The sequence below is a fragment of the Melospiza melodia genome, chromosome 20 (assembly GCF_035770615.1).
Source record: "Melospiza melodia melodia isolate bMelMel2 chromosome 20, bMelMel2.pri, whole genome shotgun sequence".
Lineage (NCBI taxonomy): Eukaryota > Metazoa > Chordata > Aves > Passeriformes > Passerellidae > Melospiza > Melospiza melodia.
In genome coordinates this window covers 6,561,921-6,581,345 of record NC_086213.1, presented here as the reverse complement: position 1 = coordinate 6,581,345, position 19,425 = coordinate 6,561,921, and the positions used below count along the sequence as shown (strand labels likewise).

Genomic DNA, 19,425 nt, shown 5'->3' with positions numbered 1-19,425 from the left:
GGCCCGTATCACGTGGTGCGGCGGCGACCAATGGGGCGGCGCGGTGCGGGCCCGGGCGCCATTGCTGTCAGAGCGCAGGAGGCAGAGCGGGCGCGGAGCTGCGGCCGCTGCGGGCACGGCCGGCACAGCGCGGGCGGACAGCGCTCCCTGCCCGGGCCGGGCCGCGCCCGCACCGCCGTCACCCCGCGGGCAGCGCCGACGAGGCGGCGGCGCCGGCAGCAGGAGCGGGAGGAGGAGGAAAACACCGTCCACGCACAGCCAGCGGCGGCAGCAGCGAGGGGCGGCCGGGCGGGGCGGGGAGGGGACACAGCGCCCCCCGCCCGCCGACGCCTCCGCACGGGGCCGGGACCGGGACCCCCCCTCGTCTCGCCCGCCCCGCGTCCCGCACGGACCCGCCGCCCTCCGCGCGACCCCCGACCGGGGGGGGCCGCACCTGGACGCGGAAGGGCGGCCCCGGGCCCCCCCTTCCTCCTCTTCTTCTCCCGGCCTGGAGGAGCGGGGGACGCGTCCCCCCCGCTTGCACCGGAGAAGGGCCTCCCGGCTCGAGGATTATCGGCGCGGGGGCGGGTAGCGAGGAGCAGCGCGCCCGCCCCGGCCTCGGCGCGTCCCCTCCCGGCCGCGGGGCCCCGCGGGGCCGAGGGGCCGGAGCGCGGCGCCCGCCCCGGGCAGTGACGGGGGTCGCCCCGGGGGTCGCCCGCCTTGCCCCTCGCCCCCCGGCCGTCCCCCCAGACATGCCCCGCCGTGGCGGCCCGGCTCGCCGAGGATCATGACTGCGGCAGCGAACTGGGTGGCGAACGGGGCCAGCCTGGAGGACTGTCACTCCAACCTCTTCTCGCTGGTGAGTGAGTGAGCGGGCGGTGGGCGGGTGGGCGCCCGCGGGTGGCTCCGCGCCGGGTTTGCCGGTCGGGAGCAGCTGCCGGGGGTTTATAGGCAGGGCCCGGGGCTGCTCCTGCGCTGGCCCCTCCCCCGGCCCGGTCCCCGTGTTTATTTTGCTCCTTAGCGTGGTTTGCTGCGGGTCTGTGTATCGCGCTCGCAGCTGGAGAGCGGGGAGGGGGCGGCTCTGTGTCCCCTGCACGACCATCTTCCCTGGGTAAACAGGCTCCTCTCCCCGCCTCCCTTGGCACTCCGTGCCCTGTGCGCTTTGTGCCACCGAACCGGGGGGTTTTCTCTCCTCTCACAATGACAAACGCCATTTCAGCAGCAACGAACGCTCATGTAGTGTGATCGACTGTCGGACTTAGCTCTGGGCTCCTGTGACGGCGTGTCAGCTGCTGTTACAGCCTGCTCTCCTCTTTGCACACATCGTGCTCGGGGGCAAGAGGTTAAAAAAAACCCCAAACCTTTTAATTTTTTCTTCTCTGAACAACAACATCGTCTGACAGTAGTGTGCCGGATTGTTTGCATAGATGCCGTCTGCCCATCTCACTGGGAACTTCCGACGTGGATGGCGTGATTTAATGTTGCAGAAATCATGATATCAGTTTTTGCTGGCTGTAGACCGGCAATTTAAATTTAAAATACGCCAACAATTTGTGTGTAACGGCAAAGTCATTTGGAAATACTTTGCGTTATTTTACCTGGCACGCACAGGAGCATTATCCCTTCTGGCTGGGCAACAGCTGAGTGAGCGAGAGGGCTGCTGGATCGTCGGGAGCCTTCCCGTGCTACAGGGATAATGTCGGAGGGGAGGAGGGACTTGTTCAGTGCGTGGTGTGGTGGAGTTAAAACCTTGTGATGCAACTTTGGGGGTAGCATGTGCGAAAGGATTGTGGTGGGTGCCCCCTCCCCGCAGCAGAGCTCTGCCAGAATTGGAGGTGGGTGCATATGTTCTTCTGATAGAACGGAAGAGATTGTTTTTAGCTCCCTTATGAAAATAAGGAGAGGGAAAAAAAGGAAATTGCTTAGAAATGCAAATGATCAAGCTTTTTGTTTTATGCTTTTTAACGTTATTGTAGTGTATTTGTTATTTTGTCTCAGGGTTTGTTTGTTGGTTTTTGGTTTTTTTTTTTTTTTTTTTGATTTGGTGTGTATTTTGCTCGTACCTTTTAAGAATCTGGAACAAGACCTGTAGTCTTCCGCTGCTAGAAACTGCCCCAAGAGCTTGTTCTGTGAGAATGATACATTTCTAACTTTGGCTTTTTATCGAATTGTTACGTTATGTAAGTTTGTATCGGTGCTTCTGTTTGAAGGCATGTAGTAATATTTATAAATATGTAGCAGTGCTCTGTGTATCGAGATGCAGGAAGGGTGATTTGGGGGATTGTTATGGTGATTTTGACTACGGCTGCTCTTAGCCGGGGAGGAAAATAAATCGGGAAGCATGAAGGGAACAATCGTATCTGATTGTAGAAGGGAGGCAGTGGAGGGTTTGCTCCTCACAGAGGTGTGAAGTCCCCGTTCATTAATGCAGACTGGAGTGTGTGTTTGGAGAGGCGGAACTTCTCCTGCAGTTGCAATCTGCAAATCTGTCACTGGTAAAAATAATTGTTGGCATGCAATTAGCATAAATTATAAAGTGAAGCTATTTCATAGTTATTGTGGTTTGGTTGCTTTTTTCCTCCCACCTGACTAGGCTAGGGAAATGTTCAATTTTAAATGGGTGTGTAATATCACTGAAATAAGTTAAACGAAATTCTTTTGCAAGTGGCTTTAATAATAATGAGTTTAATGTGCAACCCTTTAATCTCCCTTGTAATTTTGTGGGAGGTATCTGTGCCTTAATGTGGTGCTGTGTATGAAACTCTGTTTTTATTGTATTCTGGCTCCACAAAAATAAAAAAGGGGATCAAGTAGTAGTATTTTTAAAATACAACCGATGTGAAAACTGTTCAGAAGATTTATTTTATATTGTGTTAGGTTTTTTAAGGATTTATGTAGCAGAGAAAGGTATTGAAAATGGAAACACTGACTGAAAATATGTGGCCAGCACCACTGACCCTTTAACCTCAGATTGTCATATTCATTTCAAAATTTATGAAGTGTTTAAGCTACAGTATCTGGATTAGTAGTTAGGGAAACTTTTATTAATCATTTACTTTTTCGGTGTAACAGAACAAAATCTAAACCACTAGCTGATGGGAATCCATTCATTCTTTAACAGCGCAGTAGATTACAAATATTTTGAAGATTGATTCTGCTATTAGAAGTTGGGGGTTTTTCAACTGCAGGCTTTGTTTTGTGAGTGAATCACAAATAAATGTTCGTGACTGGAGAATTACAGTTCTGAAATAATTATAGTCTATCATGAACTGTTTGTTCATGGTTAAATAATATTCCTTGCCACAGACATTTGTTTTGTGGAAGCAGGAATGCTGTCTCCCTGCCCTGGAGAAGCCAGAGCTCTGTGTCAGCTCTGTCTGGTTGCTGTGGTGGATTTGGGTTGATTTAACAATTCATGATTTCTATTTTCTGTCAGCTGTAGACATGCTAGAGAGGTTAGGAACCTTTGCTGCTTCTGAATCTTTTGATGGGAAGTGTCTTCTTAAAGCTTTTAGTAACTGATTCTCTTTTATCAGTGATGTCCCGACACTGTGGAGGCCCTCAGTGGTGTGGGCTCAGAATGTGTCACCTGAGGGTCTGAAGTGAAGGTTTCAAAGTTACCTTTGGCTGTGCAGGTGCTGGGCTGGCATTCCATGGAATGTCCCTCTGGATTGCAGCACTTGGCAGCAGCGAGTGTGTGTGGTGTTCTCCGGCAGCGCGGGGACCCAGCGCCGCCCTGGAAGATGGGTTCGTGCTGGTGTGCTGGGGAACAGGGGTTAATGTGGGAGGCAGAGCCCCCAGCCAGCCTGCACACACATCCCCATCCTGCTCTGAGCGTGGAGCCTTTCCCAGTAAGGTGATGGAAGGGTCGGTTTGCATCTTTGTTATCAGAGTACTCCTCAAATAATAACTTGTTTAATCTGCTCAGTATAAAGCCTTGCTCATTAAAAATACACTTTCTGTCTGAAATTGCTGTTCCTAGCACAGCAGTAGGACAAATGATGTTTATCCTCACTCTGTTTTTGCTGTAGTCAAAATGTCTGCTGCTGCTTCTGAAAAGAATGTCTGTTTTGATAAACAGTATTTAATAAGCCATTGTATGGGCCAGTTTATTTAAATACTAATTAAGAGCTGTCTAATAACTATTTAGAGACAAAATGTTCTGAGGTAATATGCTTTGTATTAAAACTTCAGCCTCAGCTGGCAGCAGTCTTCCTGTGAATAATCCTTAATCATAAAAGTAGTCTTACTGAAATTAATTTGACTTTTCCTGTGAGTAAGGGTTACTCATATGACAGTGAGGGCTTTCATGAAGATGTTTCTTCAACTATCTAGGCTTTGGTGCCATGGTGGATCCAAAGACACAACTCAGTCTTGGGAAATTGGGGTGAAGTTGCATAATGTTGGATATACTGGAGCTGGAGAGTACGGCCAAGGGTGTCAGGAATGACCTGAAATTGGGAGGAGCTTTCATGGGGTAGAAACGTTTGGTACTGTAGGAATCTTCACGCTGGAAAAGACACGGTTGTGTTCTGGGGAAGTGAGACCAGGTTAGAGAAGCTGCTATGGAAGATGTCCCATGTTCTCGTAGAAGTGCATTCCTACAGAAGCCCACTGCCAGAAGGGTCCAGGCAGTGGGAATTGTGTTTGTTCTTGTTTAAAAGGCAAAGTTAAAAACAGTGAAGGCTGTCACTACTGTTGCTTTTTGCAGTTCACATCCAGGAACAGAAGTTGTCCCCTTTGATCAGTGAGTTTTGTTGATGTTTCCAGCATAAAATGAAAGGAATTAAAGCAATCAGAGGTGGCATTTGGCTTATTCTCCTAAAGGTTCTTCATGGCATCAGAAAGTGAAGGTTGCAGAGGCTGCTGTGAGCTATTCCTTGGTGTTGCATAATTGTCAGTAAAGGACTTCATAGTAAATGTTGATTGCTCAATGCCTTCAGTAGTAGTGAATTAACCAGTAGTCCTTGCTTGTTGTGTTTTCATAAATGCGGTGCTCCGAGCAGTGGGCTGGGATTTTGGCATGCTGAATGTTCAGCACTGCGCAGTGTCTATCTTGCTTGTTTGGAATTTTATGTAGGTGTGAATTTACATGCATAAATAATTAAGAAATGGAATTAACCTCTCAAGTTGTTCAAAAGTATTTGATTCTCTAGTTATCTTTGTCCTGAGTTTTATTAGGTAACAAGACAGAAGTAGAGGGATGACATTAGAAAGCTTGTTCACTTCTTGTTAATAAAAGATTATTTCAGGTTTTAAATCACTTCAGTGGTAGGTTTTTATTATGTCCTGTCAGAGTATTTGACAGTTTAATGGGACATGCCAGGGAGAGGGTTTGAAGTGAACAGACCCAGATTTGCAAAGAGATTGGGACAGTGACGTTCAGCCAGTGTGCCCTGCTCCAGGAGGGGAACTGAGGGATCTGTTTTGGATAACCAACCTTTTGGGAATATTCCCAAAAAATGGGGGGGGGGGTGCAGGAGTGACATTTGCAGCTCAGAATAAGTGTGCCCAAGCTAATCACGAAGAAATATTTGAGTGAGGTTTCCTTGAAATCCTGAGTATCTTGTGAATGTGCACATGTCCTGGGGCTGGAAATCCTTCCCCAGAGATTCTGTCCTGATTCTGGTGGCACTGTGAGTCCAGTTGTGTGACTGCTTTTGGGAACATCAGCACAAAAAAATTAATACCCAAATATCAGGGTGAAGCATCAAAAAATATCCTAGGTAGCTACACTTTAGGAACAAGAATTTTAATTTGGTGTAACACTATCTGGAAATAGATTTTTCTATTTTTCTACATTTTTAATACAGAATTGACATCATAACCCCAGTTCTCAAACACACCCCCCCCACGACTCATTTGATCTTGGATTTTTTTGCCTTCTTCTGAGAGTGCTTCCACATATGAAAGAATAAAGAAAGATCTACAGATAGAACTTTTAAATCCTTTCTTCTATTATTTTCCTTCTGGACAATGCAGTTCTTTTGAAGAAAATCTGAAGAAACTGAAAGTTTTGATCTTTGGTGGAAAAAAATAAGTGTGGTGCATATGAGATATATTTGCTGAGCGTGTTAACTTGAGTAACTTTGGTCATTAGATGAAGAAGGAATCTTTATGGATTTTGTTTTAATTTTTTCATCTCTCTAGTTCTCAGAAGCATTACATGAAAGGATATGTGTGTATGCAGATGCATTGCTTTTAAATACCAAAGCCCAGCAGTGTTAGGGGGCTGTTGTACTTTGTGGTGGGGTGAACACCTGGGCTGGTTTGAAGCTTCCTGTTCACTGAGTGAGAATGCACCTGTTGTCTCCCCTTTCCTTGATCTCTCTATGGAATGACTCCCACCTCCCCACCTGCCCCAGTCCACTTTTTTTTGCATCATAGTTGTGGCAGCACACTTTCATCAGGGTTTGGGTTTTGCTCTGCTCAGAGCAGGGATGCACTTAGAAATTTTGTCTTGCATCCCGTGGCTGGAATGGTTGGCACCTTGCTGCATTCCTTCATTGTCTCCCTGATGTTACACCTGCTCCCTCTGGCTTTTATTTTTCCTTGAGTGCTGGCCCCAGTGTATGCCAGGATCCCCTCATTATAGACTTATGTCCTTTGTTTTTTTCTGGTTGTTCTGTGGTAGCTGTGGAAGGTGACAGTTGATGTCCACAGACCAACAAAACCCCTTTTCCTGAGCTTATGTGGGATCCTCTGGACAACCCAGTAACACTGGGTAGGTGGTGGCTGTTCCCAGTGTTGTTAAGGCTGACAAGTGTAGTTTATACAAAACTTTGGAGTCTGTGCGTGTTCATTTACTGTTCTGTGGGTGAGTCGTGTACTTCGTTGTGTAGAGTCTGTCACGGTGACATTTGCATCTTGTTGGTGCCATAGTAACACAAATAATAAGCAAAAATACTGCTCTGACTGAAAACATGCTTGTTTTAGTATTAACTTGCCAGTTTTAAAAGTGCACAAGTGTTTCCAACAGAAGATCCCAACCCAAATCCAGAAGATTTGCTTATAAGGAGTATGTGTTTACATGGGGGCATCTTTGTTCCTCAGACCAGGCTGTTCCACTGCTTTCATTTTGAGCTCAAAGTATTGCTTTAAAAATAGATCCTCTTTTCTTGAGTTCCCTGACATCAACTGATCATTTTAAAGAGAAACCAGCTAATAAAAATACTCTGTTCTGCAGACCTCAAAATCTGGCTAAAAGCTGGTGTTGGGCTCCCTGTGCACACAGCAGTGGAGTGAGCACATGGGGCAGGATAAGGGGACTGGGACACCGGCAGTGACAGCCTGTGTTGTTTCCTGCTGTGGCCCAGCTCGTCACAGAGCTGTGCAATAGTGGATCCCAGCACTGTGAAATGATAATGAGGGCTGAGCAGAACCTGCTCTGATACCAGGGAAGAAGTTTAGCTTTTCACATTGGAAGGGTTCTCAGCATTTCCTCCTGTAGTGAGGAGCTGCCTTACTCACAAGTGTTGTAAAACATTTAAGCAGTCTTTCCTCTGGCTTGTGCTCTGAATATTCATTGATTTGGATGAATTCTGGCTCTCACTTTCTACCTTAATCTGTAAAAATACATTATTTCTCATTGAGTCATGTGTGGCTTAATCCACGAGCAGAATTGCAGTAGTGCATGTGGACATGTGGCTGGAGCTTTTAGTGGCATCCTTGCTTTTGTTTCTTTGAGATGGGGAATTTTATTGTGTGGTGCTGTTGTATAAGGTGCCCTGAGGCAATATTTACATTTATGTGACTAACACAGATGAGCTCAAACATACACAATGACCTTGTCCCTATATTAAGGAATGTATTTAATCAGTTTATGAAAATAGAGAAAAATGGCCAGGCTTCTATTACAAAAGTAATTAGATATGACACATGTATTTCTGTATCACTTCTTGTGAGTCAGTTACCTCAGCTTTCTTTAATCAGTGTTGCAGCTTAGTGTATTCTTGTTTGAAAATTATAATTACAGAGGAAAAAATTTGGGTTGCCCTCTCCCTTACATTTTTGTTCCTCCCCCTTCACTCTTCTTCCATGCCTTGGTGGCTCCAAAAAGGTCCATAAATTCATATTTAAGCCTGGAGTGTGGAGCTGACCTAGTGAAAATCTTTTCCCCCTTCTCTCTCCCAAGGCAGCTCTGTTCCCCTCATTCCTCTCTCCCCACCACGTTTTGGCAGTGGTGTGGATTGAACGGAGATCAAAGTGGCTTTGTAACCACAATCCGTGTCTTAGAGAAGGAAATTTAAAGCTTGTTCAGTAAAACTTTATTTCATTCATCTTTTAGCTTTAAAAGAGCTATGCTGTGGTCAGGGCCTTGTGGTTGCCTGTTCTTATGACTCCATATTTGCCCATAAAATACAATATTTTGTGAGAACAGAGGATTGAAAGCAAAATATAAAGGAAAACTCTTCTTTACCTATTGATCAGGCATTGGCAGACTTCCAGTTTTTGATAACAATGCATTCATAGCTGACAGCTATGAGAGGTAAGTGTCAAAATGTGTTGGTTTTTTACATTATAGACTTCTGACTTTTTACTTATAGGAGTCTCTGATTTACTAAGAAGTTTTCAAACCTAGTTTAACATATCTGCAGTCTCTCAGTGTTGGACTTTTATGAGTCTCACTTCATGTATGTCTGCAATGTTACTGGATTTGTAGGCGGCTGTGATGAGACACAAAATTAATTCCAGGAATGTTTTGTAGTGGCCATGTCAAGTATTTTTATAAAAAAAGTATTTTCTTTGCTGAGAGAAAAGGTGAATTGGTTAAATTACTTTATTCTGAAAAAGCTGCTTTCAGTTTTAGCCCAGTGTTTCTAGTTATTTAATTTTTCCTGTGTATTTTAATAAAATTTTGACTGGAGCTCTCTGTGAATTTCCATAATTCCCTTCTGGCAGGAGGTGCTGGATTCTTGTCTTTGCAGGAATGACAGTGAGAGAGCTGGCAAAGTGAATCTACATGACCAGTCATGCAGTGGCTTTATTTACTACTTTCCATATTACAGGAGATTCATACACCAGGATTCTCCAGGTGTGGGTTTTGAAGGGCTGAGGGATTTTGGTGGCTCCTGACAAGCTGGGCATTGCTGGGTGTCAGTGATGAGGACAGGGTGAAGCACCAGAGCTGGGGGATGGGATGCCTGTGCTGTTCCTGGCCCTCTATCCCAGAGCAGGAGCCTGGGTTGGGCTCCTTTGGGAAGGGAGAGAGGTGTGCGGGGCAGGGATGGACGTGGGTTAAAACCGAGCTTTGCTGGGCAGGGCAGGGATGGACATGGGTTAAAACTGAGCTTTGCTGGGCAGGGATGGATGTGGGTTAAAACTGAGCTTTGCAGGGCAGGGATGGACGTGGGTTAAAACTGAGCTTTGCTGGGCAGGGATGGACGTGGGTTAAAACCAAGCTTTGCTGGGCAGGGCAGGGATGGACATGGGTTATAACTGAGCTTTGCTGGGCAGGGCAGGGATGGACATGGGTTATAACTGAGCTTTGCTGGGCAGGGCAGGGATGGACATGGGTTATAACTGAGCTTTGCTGGGCATGCAGGGATGGACGTGGGTTAAAACTGAGCTTTGCTGGGCATGCAGGGATGGACATGGGTTAAAACCAAGCTTTGCTGGGCATGCAGGGAAGGACATGGGTTAAAACCAAGCTTTGCTGGGCATGCAGGGATGGACGTGGGTTAAAACTGAGCTTTGCTGGGCAGGGCAGGGATGGACACAGCTGTAAACCCGTGGGAGCTGCTGTGCTGCTCAGATGTGGGGCACAGGAATGTTCTGAGTCCTCGGTGCAGCTTTTTGTGTAATGGAAGAAAGGGAACCACAGTCTTTACCTCACTGTGCCAAAGTTTACTCTGCTCGGGTTGTTACTTCCTCCAGCCCACCCTCCCCCCTGCTTTTTTCTGCCCATATGTCAAATTACTTGGTTTGGGAAACAGCTGATAGTCCATTGTATGACTCTGATGTTTGACATTTCCTTCCTCTTTCAGTTAAAAAAATCTAGAAAAGAAAGCTAAATTTGGGAAGAATAGAGGGGATTCTTTTGTTTTCTTGCAGATTTGATTTGTAATTTTTTTTCACATGTTGGACTGCTTTTCTGTAGTCCAGCTTTCTCCAAGAGGGGACTTTTTAAAATTTGGAAAATCGGTAGTCAGTTCTGATTCTTTGTGAAGAAAGAAGTAAAACCTCATCATTCACCCTGTGTGAAAACAAGGGAGGGATACTCTGGCTGCTGGCAAGTTGCATCTTTATTTGCTTTTTTTGTTTGCTGTTGAAGTTTGCTGTGGTAGTTTCCATTTTATTATCTGTTCTCAACAATCTACTCAGAAGTTAAAATATGATTGATTCCCTTTTGTGAAGAAACTGTCTGAAGTGATGGAGAACTCAGAGATGCCTTTCTGTAAAATAGTGTCTGTGACTTGAGCTGTGGGGTGGGTCACTACCTTAACCCAGGGTTTGGTAATATGAAAAGAATTTCTTCAATTGCTTCTGTCTTTTGTCTTGGAGATGGCATTTTGCTTCCAGGCATTGTGTGCTTCCATACAGCCTGCAGGGGTAAATGTTCAGCTCTGCCCTGGGTAAACTTCATTCCATGTAGAATTATTAAGGTTGGGAAAGAGCTCTAAGATCAAGTCCTCTTCATCCCCTTTTCCCAGCAATAACACCTAAACCAAAGCAAACCCAGTCATGCCTTGTTACTTTTGGCTGCCATGGGTAGGTGTTTGGACATGGGTGAGGTTTGTGCATCCTCTGAGCCCCAAATTTCTGCCTGTTCAGTTTTGTTGTGCAGATTGGCTTTCCTGTTTCCCTGTCTCACTCCTGGTGATGGGATTCTGGCACAGCAGCTTCCCTGTTGTGTGGCTGTGTTGGTGCAAGAGCCAGCAGGACACGGGTGTGGAAGTGCCTGTGTGAGTCTCAGTGCCACGCTGACCTGGGACAGTGCTGCTGCCATCTTTGTTTCCTTATGTTCATGTCTTGAATATTTTAGGCTTGAAAGTATCTTTTCAAGTGATGGCTGAGTCTCAGCCCTTTGGCTTCCAGCCATGCCTATCACATTATCCTTTCCCATCTCTGCTGGACTGGGTTACAGTGGGGGAAGCTGCCAAGCCAGGCACCAGGGTGGAACCACGTTCTGAATTTGCTGGATTGGTTAAGGGCTGCAGATTTGCTAACCAAAGCCTTCACTGAAGGTGAAATATGTTGATGTAACTCAAAGGTCTTTAATCAAAAAATTCCTCTTTAATTCTTTGTTTTTAAATAATTCTTAAAGAGTTTTTGCAGTTAGTCCTGAATGACTATAAGTGCTTTTTAGGTGGACATTGGGTCCTGGCTGAGGGTGGCAGCTCTGAGGGTGACCATTGAGTGCTCTGTGTGCTGATGAGATTTTCAAGGTACCTCTTGGTACCTGGCTAAATGAAGGGGCACGGAACAGTGTTGTGGAATCACAATTTCAACAGTGTCCTGTCTCAGTGGTGGCTAGTGTTTGTTTGGCCTGCTGGATTTGCTGAAGTGGATGTAGTTGCACTTCTCTTGAATTATCTCCCAGGCTCTCTGTGTATTTGGTTGAGAGGTTTCTTGAACCAGGCAGATGTTTTGTAGACAAATTCTAAACTAGTATATAAGTTTTTATCCTAATACAAAAATTTCAGCCACCTCATTTTGGTTTGAGTCTGTGTTCTGCTAATTTAATTTATTATCTGGAAGAAAAACAGCAGCTGTTCTCTAGAGAACCTCAGTTTCCCTCTTGTAAACCAACCAGACTTAATCCATGGATGATTTTTTAACTATATGGAATATATATTTTTTGACCATTCCTGTAATTCTTCTGGTTTTGATGTTGTGAAACAAGAGCTGCAGTTTGTGATGAATGTGCAGAGCTGCAGATGAATTGTAATGGCCTCAATTTCTGTGTCACCTTCTGTTTCTTTTATAAGAATTTCTCACATTTGGTTTTGTTTTGCCAACCTGTTTTTGCAGTGGACTGGAAGAAGATACTTTCTCTTTCAGTGTGTCGGTGTGTGCTCATTTTCCTTCTGCTGTGCTTGATTGTAGTCATCTACTTTAGTATTTAACCTTGAATTTCTGTGAGGGTTTGGATCCATATCAGTAATTTGGGTGCTTTTACGAGATTGCTCTTTCTTTTATGCTTGCCACTCAAAAAGCCTTTGTTGGTAACTCCCGCATCTGCCAGAGCTGCTGAAATTTGAGCATTAGTATTGGAGTCCTTTTATATTTTCCACTGGGAAAGATGGTACTTGGTTGCCACCTCAAATTCTTTTTGAGATGAGTCTGATTTTTGTTTCTTTGAAAGAAGCAATTAATCTTTTTGGCTGCCTCCTCTCCTACATGGGCAAAGTCACCCTCACACTGGGGAGAAAGAGGAAAAAATACCTCATTTCTGTCAGTCCTGTTTACTTTTTAGGCATAAGAGCTCATGCTGTTAGTTTGTGCCTTTTAATAATGTGAAACCTATTATTTTAGAAATGCCTTGGTTTGCTGGTCTTGGATACTGTGATACGGGATCTCAGATGTCCCCAGGTACAGAAGTCCACCAGGGGATATCTGATAATAGGATTTTGGTTACAGCTAAATCCTTCTCTGAGACTTGCAAAGGTAAAAGATGACACACAAATGCCCTGACACTGTTGCTTGTCACAAACAGCTCTGGAGTAGGAGCATTTAGATAATCTGTTCCAGGGGGCATGAGGGAAGGAGGCATCATGGATTGCAGGGATTTATCCAGCAGAAAGCTGTTCCAGGCACATGTGCTGCGTGCACTGGCATGCTCACTTTCATGTTGGTTTTAAGAGCCAAGGAATAACAACAAAAAAAAAAGGTAATTTTTTCATCCTTCATTTTTAAAAGCTTGTTAGTGGCTGCCCTTTATCCCTTTTTTTCCAGCCACTTGACTGTGTGCTTATGCAGGGAGAGGATTAAAGTCAAACATGTCATTCTGCTGCTGCTCAGTTGCATACTAAGAGGGCTGAGGCTGAGCACTGGGCTCCAAAGCACAAACCATGGCAGGGTGTTTTTTCTGCCATGGGACACCCACTTCAGAATTAGCTATTTTTTGTTGTGCTATTCTTTGTCTATTCTTGATTTCAGAGCAAGTTTGGAGGACTCAGTGCAGTTATGGCAATACTTGGCCTCACAGCAATGTCCTTTTGAAGCTCATTCAGTGCATGCAAGGCCTCTGCACTGCCATGTGATCCCTCCCTCCTACAGGGGCAGAAGGGATAAGCCCTGAGGGAAGGGAACACAAACCATTCCTTGCTTTTTTAAAATGGAAAGCATGAAGAGGAGAATGTTAATATGTAGTTCAGGGAACGATCTGATTTCAGGAGACTCTGCAGGGCTGAGCTGGTCAGTCTGCTGTGAGTTTTCAAACCCCAGAGATCTTCAGACCCAGCAGACAAATGGGGAATGTCTGTGGACAGGTGCTGGCACTGCTCAGTTGTGCTGTGGGAATAGGAGCCTCTCTCAGGGTGTACAAACAGTCTGTAAAGCTGTGAAGACAACGAATTTTTTAGTTAAGCAATCTCCTCTATTCCTTCAATTCACTTGACAGGGACTTAGGCAGATGTTACTAAACACTTTAATTCAGTGTGAGAGGGGATGATGTTTGCCTCTTCCACAAGCAACACAGAGTTGTTTTTGTTACATTGTTATGGAGTAGTTTTCAGTCCTCCTGTCCTCAACCTTTTGTCTTTCCTTCCTAGTGAAGTGTATCAACATGACATAACTTTTATCTGGTATTTAAATGGCTGGAGTGGAGTGTGCAATGATATTTCGTTGCTGTGTGAGGATGATGCAGTGAAAGGAGACACTGTAACCAAAACAGATGGTGCTAATCTTGAGTCTGTCTGCAAGATCTTACAGCATTTAATTAAAATGGTAGTGTAATTCCCATGACACCTTTAACTACAGTTTAAATTCTTGGGCTATGAACTAAGGGCTTTCTTATGCAGATTTTCACTCATGTGAGTAGTCCTTAGTATGAGTCTCTGGTGGCTTCAGAATAGCTACTTACTTGAATGAAGCTCTCAAGATGAGACACTAATAAAACTGGCAAACATATATATGGCATTTACATGTTTTATGTTCCAATTTGAAGCATAAATTGTAGACTAAAGATACTTAGCAACTACTTTCCTATGTAGAAGCAAACAAAATTCTAGATTAGAGGAATTGTTTAGACTGAGCCTAACTTCAGAGGCTGGTAAATACAATGTTTTAAGGTACCCTGGGCAGCTTAACATCTTCTCCTAGGTTGGAAGGACATTTTATATTCCTTTGTTTAACTGAAATGTGTTTGTAGAAGTGATGAGGTGTGGTTTGGTTTTTACATTGCTTGCATTGGTTTTTGGAGACCATTTAAGAAAGTTATGTTTGAAGCACTGGGAAGACCTGAATTTGTCTGAGTGGCAACTTTTAGGCAGGCAACTGGGAAGTATTTTTATGCTTGGTTTTTGTTTTGTTTCAAATTGGAGAAGTGTGAAAAATAAAATGACCTGAAATTTGCCATGTTGAAAGTCTTTTAGAAAGCAGAGGTGGAGCTGAGGGCCTGTGTGATTGATATCTGGTTCTTTTATTCATTATATGATCTTACCTCCTTTCCAACGTATCCTTCCTGGTTTGAAAGTACCAGATGATTTTCTGCTCTCTGCAGCCTGACTCTGTCTTAGCTTTTCTTACTTTTCTGTATGATATGAAGCAGGGAAAATAGCACATTTATATCGTTTTAGTCATTGTTTTTGATGTAGAGAAGCGCAAAGTAGTTAAAAAATAGCTCTGCTTTATGCTTAGGGTGGCTAAATACAAGAATTTCTCAAACTTTTGATGCTCTCCCTCTTTCTCCTTCTGTTGTGTCTATAGTATTGTATAATCTCTCCAAGGGAGCTTTGTGTATTAAAATGTGTGGAATTACTCAAGTGATCTGGAGAAGTTAATTTAGAGTTGGCCTGTCCATTTCCCATAAAACTGAGGCCAAAAAGCATTTGGTGGAGATGAGAAATAAAAGAGGAGGTGGAAGATGGGTTTGTTTGTGTTCCATCTGCAAGGGCTGCAGAAGAGGAAAGCAGTCACAGTGGCTACCCAGCACTAATTATATCTTCAGGGTTGCTGGGAGCATGCCAGCACCAAGTTGTGCACTGTGAAATGTTACTGGGGAATTGTGATTTTTAGCAGCCTAAACTCTACCAATCTGAGTGGAGCACGATGAGCTCAGCAAAGACCCTCCCAGCCTGCCTATTATTGTGATTTAAGCCTGAAGGGGGAAAAGAATGAGAGCTTAGGTTTTCTGTCTCCTAGGAATTCACAGTGTGGATGGTGTCCTGGAGCCCTGAGCTGTGGCAGGTACATGTGGAGGTGTCTGTATTTAGGGCAGCAGGGTGTGAAAGAAAGTGCTAATTTGCTTTCTGTGTCTCTCTGCTTGTCTGTGTGTGTGCAGGGGGGATCAGAGGGTTGAACACTCTCAGCTCATCTCTTTTGAGGCTGTTTCACTCTGCAGGGTGTGATGATGGTCACTGAAACCTGAGTTTGTGTTCCTTTCCAAGGGACTCCGTGTGATCGCTCTAAGGCCATGCATCCGAATAAAGACATTGGCAATGCACTGTTTTCATTAATGCCTCTTTCTTGGGGATGTTTTGGGTGGTTTTGGATGCCTGTGTGGAATTTGAACACACTCTTCTACCCTGACAGCTGCTTTTGAAAACATCAGAAACAGATCTTTTTGTGTCTTGGGAATTACTCTGTAAGAAGTTGGATGTTAGTGAAGGGTTTGGGTATTACTGTTAGAGATCCAATTTCTCTGTTTCTTTACACGCTTGGCCCAGTGCATTTAGAACTGGCGTCTCACAAATATTCTGTGTCCAAGTGCAGTTGCTGAACTTAGAAAAAAACTCCATTTCAAAACAGCTCCACTTATCTGAGCAGTTAAACCCTTCACAGCACAGTCCTCCATAACACATGTTCCTTTATAAACCAAAGCAAAAATCTCATTTAATGCATGATTTGCTTACAGTGTTGGATAATAAGTATTTGTAAGTTCTTTGGGTTTTTTTTAGTCAAGCTTTTTAGTTTTAAAAACATTGTAGCAACTGCAATAAGCAAAAACTATGCATATGGGAAGAGATGTAAGAAACACAGTCAGTTACATCACCTGGCAAGAGTTCTGCTTTGTTCTGCATTCATCTCTAGCCAGTTGTGAGTTAAACAGCATGTTCACAGTTTTGTCCTCAGGTTGGCAATTTTGGTTTCTGTCTCAGTGTTTCAGGCTGCTTTCAAACCAGCAGTTCTACTAATCAGAGCATCTCTGCCCTCCCTGACCTGCTTTGCTGTCCTCAGACTTCCCGGTACAAGCATCTCTGTGGCTGTTTAATGAATCAGGTGTGGGGACTGATCTGAGTAGAGGAAAATGTCGTTTAATCCAACCCTTCTGGGTTTGAGTCAGCCCAGCTCAGTGTGAATGTCTGAGCAGCAGCTGAGTGCTGCAGGGAAGGCACCCAGGCCAAGCCTGTCCTGGCACCAGTGCTTGCTTGTGTTGGTTGAGGTGTTCCAGACCAGAACAGCAGTCTGGGTGCACTGAAGGTTGTGTTTTATCTGATTTGAGCTGTCCCTGACAGGGGAGATCCCACTCTGCTCTCCCTCCTCTCCTGGGGCTGCTCAGTGATTCCTTGGCTGCAGGATGAGCTGTCAGGGTGCTAAGCCTGGAAATGTTTGGCTTTCTCTTGTTTAAATTGGTGAAGTGATCCCATTCACGGAGTGATTCCATGACCAGTAGATCCAGTGTCAGACTGGGACATGGAAATGCATGGCTGGGGCTGAGGAGGATGAGGCTGTGTTGGGTCAGCCTGAGCTCACTGCCACTGAAGCACAAATGAAACCACATTTGGCTCTTCAGAACAGTTCCCAGAACCACAGCCCGCTGCTTGTCTTGTCTGTGCAAACCCTGCTACAGATGGAGGCCTCTTCAAACCAAACTGTTGGTTTGTTTAAAGAAATTAATGTAAATAAATCCCCATGTGGATGCAGATCTTCTCCCTATAGTGTGTTAAATGCTTTACACAGCACATCAGTAGAGGCGTAGAATGTGTGTAAGTGTTTTGGGTGTAGTCTGCTCTTGTGTATCCCTTCTGGATTCAAATTTCTATTTGAATTCTGTTTTAATTAACATGAGGACACAATCCAGAAGTTCTGAGGGATTAGTACTGATGCTTACCTATTAAAAATTTAAACAGAAACAGACATATCCCAATACATGTGCTGAACCACATCTCTGCAGCTCAAACTGGGAAACGATGTGTGAGAGCTCATTTAATGCTGCTGCTGAGTCCAAAGCCCCAGGACTTCTCTCCCTTTTTTTTTGAGATTCTGTGTGTGGGTGGGCAGTGGTGTGATCCAGGTTAGTAGTTTATCATTCCTCACAGTCCACAGAATTACAGACTCCAGGAGTTAGCACAGAATTAAATTGGGTGCAGCTCTGCTGATTTCACTGTGCTTTCCTTGACTCTGTTTCATCCCTCCTCGGGGGGGATGTTGGGGTGATAGCTCTGAGCTGGCAGGAAGCCACAGGAGCCTCTTTGCTCTTTGAAACAGCTGAGCTCTGGCTTTTGCTGTGTGGATCAAGCGAGTGCTGCTCTTGGGTAACGTCCTTTGTTCAGTTGAGTTTTTTGGTTTTGGTTTTCATCATCTTCCTGTTCCAAGGTCTTTGTGACTTAGCATACGTTCTTAGCTGGTTATGGCACAAACATTTAACCTTTTTTCACAGGTTGCCTATGCTGGTAGTAATTCTTGGTGTTTTGTGGTCTGTAGTTACTTTCATTGTCCTGTTCCAGAAGCTCTGCCCATTCCTTTTCCAAGCTATAGCTGGGGATGCATCTAGAGCAGATGTAGATGTTCTGGAGGAGTGCTTTTTCTTAGACTGTTATTTAGTGTCTGAGGTGTTCTAGCACCCTACTATGGAAAAAATAACTTTACTCCTCCCATTTTGTCTCTTCCTCCTGCATTCCCCTGCCCCTATCATGCCAGGAAGGTGGCACATGGCTGTGTATCTCAGCCCCTCTGGACTATCTTTTCCCATTTCCTTTTCCCTAGTTCCCAACCCTTTGGATGGCTGATCAGCATTTCTGTGTGAGTGCAAGAGCTGAGTGCTGGCTGTAGGGAGCCTCCAGCTGGGACAAGCCAGGACTGGTGTCCTGCTGGCAGGATATAGGATGGCAGGGTCCCTTCTGCCCTGTGGAGCTAAACATGTCTGCTGGTTTAGGGGTCTGCAGACAATAAACCCAATTTCCTTGCTGTTCAGTGTTCCATAGGTTTTTGCCCTTCCCAGTGCAGTACTGAGTGGCCATGTGCCTGGTGAGGCCTCTTCAGAGTTAAATGGGCAGTCTGGATAATCAGTGTTTGGGGAAATAGTCCTTGAGGCAGAGTCCCAGGGACTGCAGCCATGGGCCAGAGTCCTGCAGTGCCAGGCAGTATACAGGAATAAGGTGAAACTTTTTCAGAGAATGTATTTACAAGATCCAAGAAATACTCGTGGTTTTTGCTCTGTTGTTGGTATGATGAACATCACCTTCAGCTCCTCAGCAGTTCACCAGCCACCTCTTGAACCAGGCTGGCTCCTTCCACCTACTGTGGAGGGCAGAAGTAAATTTTAGAGTTTAAACTTGTAAATGGACAAAGTTTGTGGACTTGAAAAAGGAAATCCTATGTGTGATGGGGAGTTTGGGTTTTGGAGGAGAAGTTGAATGTCCTCACACAGGTGATGACAATGGGAGGAATACATGATCTGCAAGTCTTCAGTTTTCTTTAGGAGTAAAAAATCATTCATGCAGTCAGTGTTTCCAGTGGGGGTCTCTCCCTTGTCCCTGGCAATTCCCCCTCTTGTCAGAGGTGTAGCTGCTGCCCTGGAGTGTTTGCAGTCCTTGTGGCAGAGCAGCTGGCTGTTCCTGCAGGAGCACTTGGGAGCTGAGCACCAGCTGCTTCTGGGCAGCCAAGGGAAGGTGTGAACACTGGAAATGAAGCAGTGGAGGGAATAGCAGCAGCAGGAATGTGGTAACAGGTAGAGAGCAGAGTACAAGCCCACTGTGAGCAGGGTATACACACACCAGTTGTGTTTGATAACAACCAGACTGTCCTGGGAGTATTCCCTGTCCTGTACTGGAAAGTGGAGAGAAAGGGGGAGGCTACAACAGGGATGGGGCAAACTGGGAGTGGAGGAAAATCTCAGAAAAGCAGAACAGCCTTTGTTGGAAGTGACCCATCAAGATAATTGAATCCAACTCCTGGCCCTGCCCAGGACACCCCAACAATCCCACCCTGTGCATCCTTGAGAGCATTGTCCAAACACTCCTAGAGCTCTGGCAGCCTTGGGGCCATGCCCATTCCCTGGGGAAGCTGTGCAGTGCCCAGAGAAGACCTTTCCCAAACATCTGGGTAGCAAATCTGTTCGTT

At 45.2% G+C, this 19,425-nt stretch overlaps 1 protein-coding gene across 1 annotated transcript in view; it reads left to right on the top strand.

The window, feature by feature from the left end:
- The first annotated feature begins 705 nt into the window (after positions 1-705).
- The window catches only part of MED13L (mediator complex subunit 13L), a 191,893-nt gene continuing 173,173 nt past the window's right edge, over positions 706-19,425 (top strand). Inside the window, exon 1 of the mRNA XM_063173409.1 lies at positions 706-838. Coding sequence (XP_063029479.1) covers positions 767-838 — 72 coding nt within the window. The 5' untranslated portion in view covers positions 706-766. The remainder of the gene's footprint in view (positions 839-19,425) is intronic.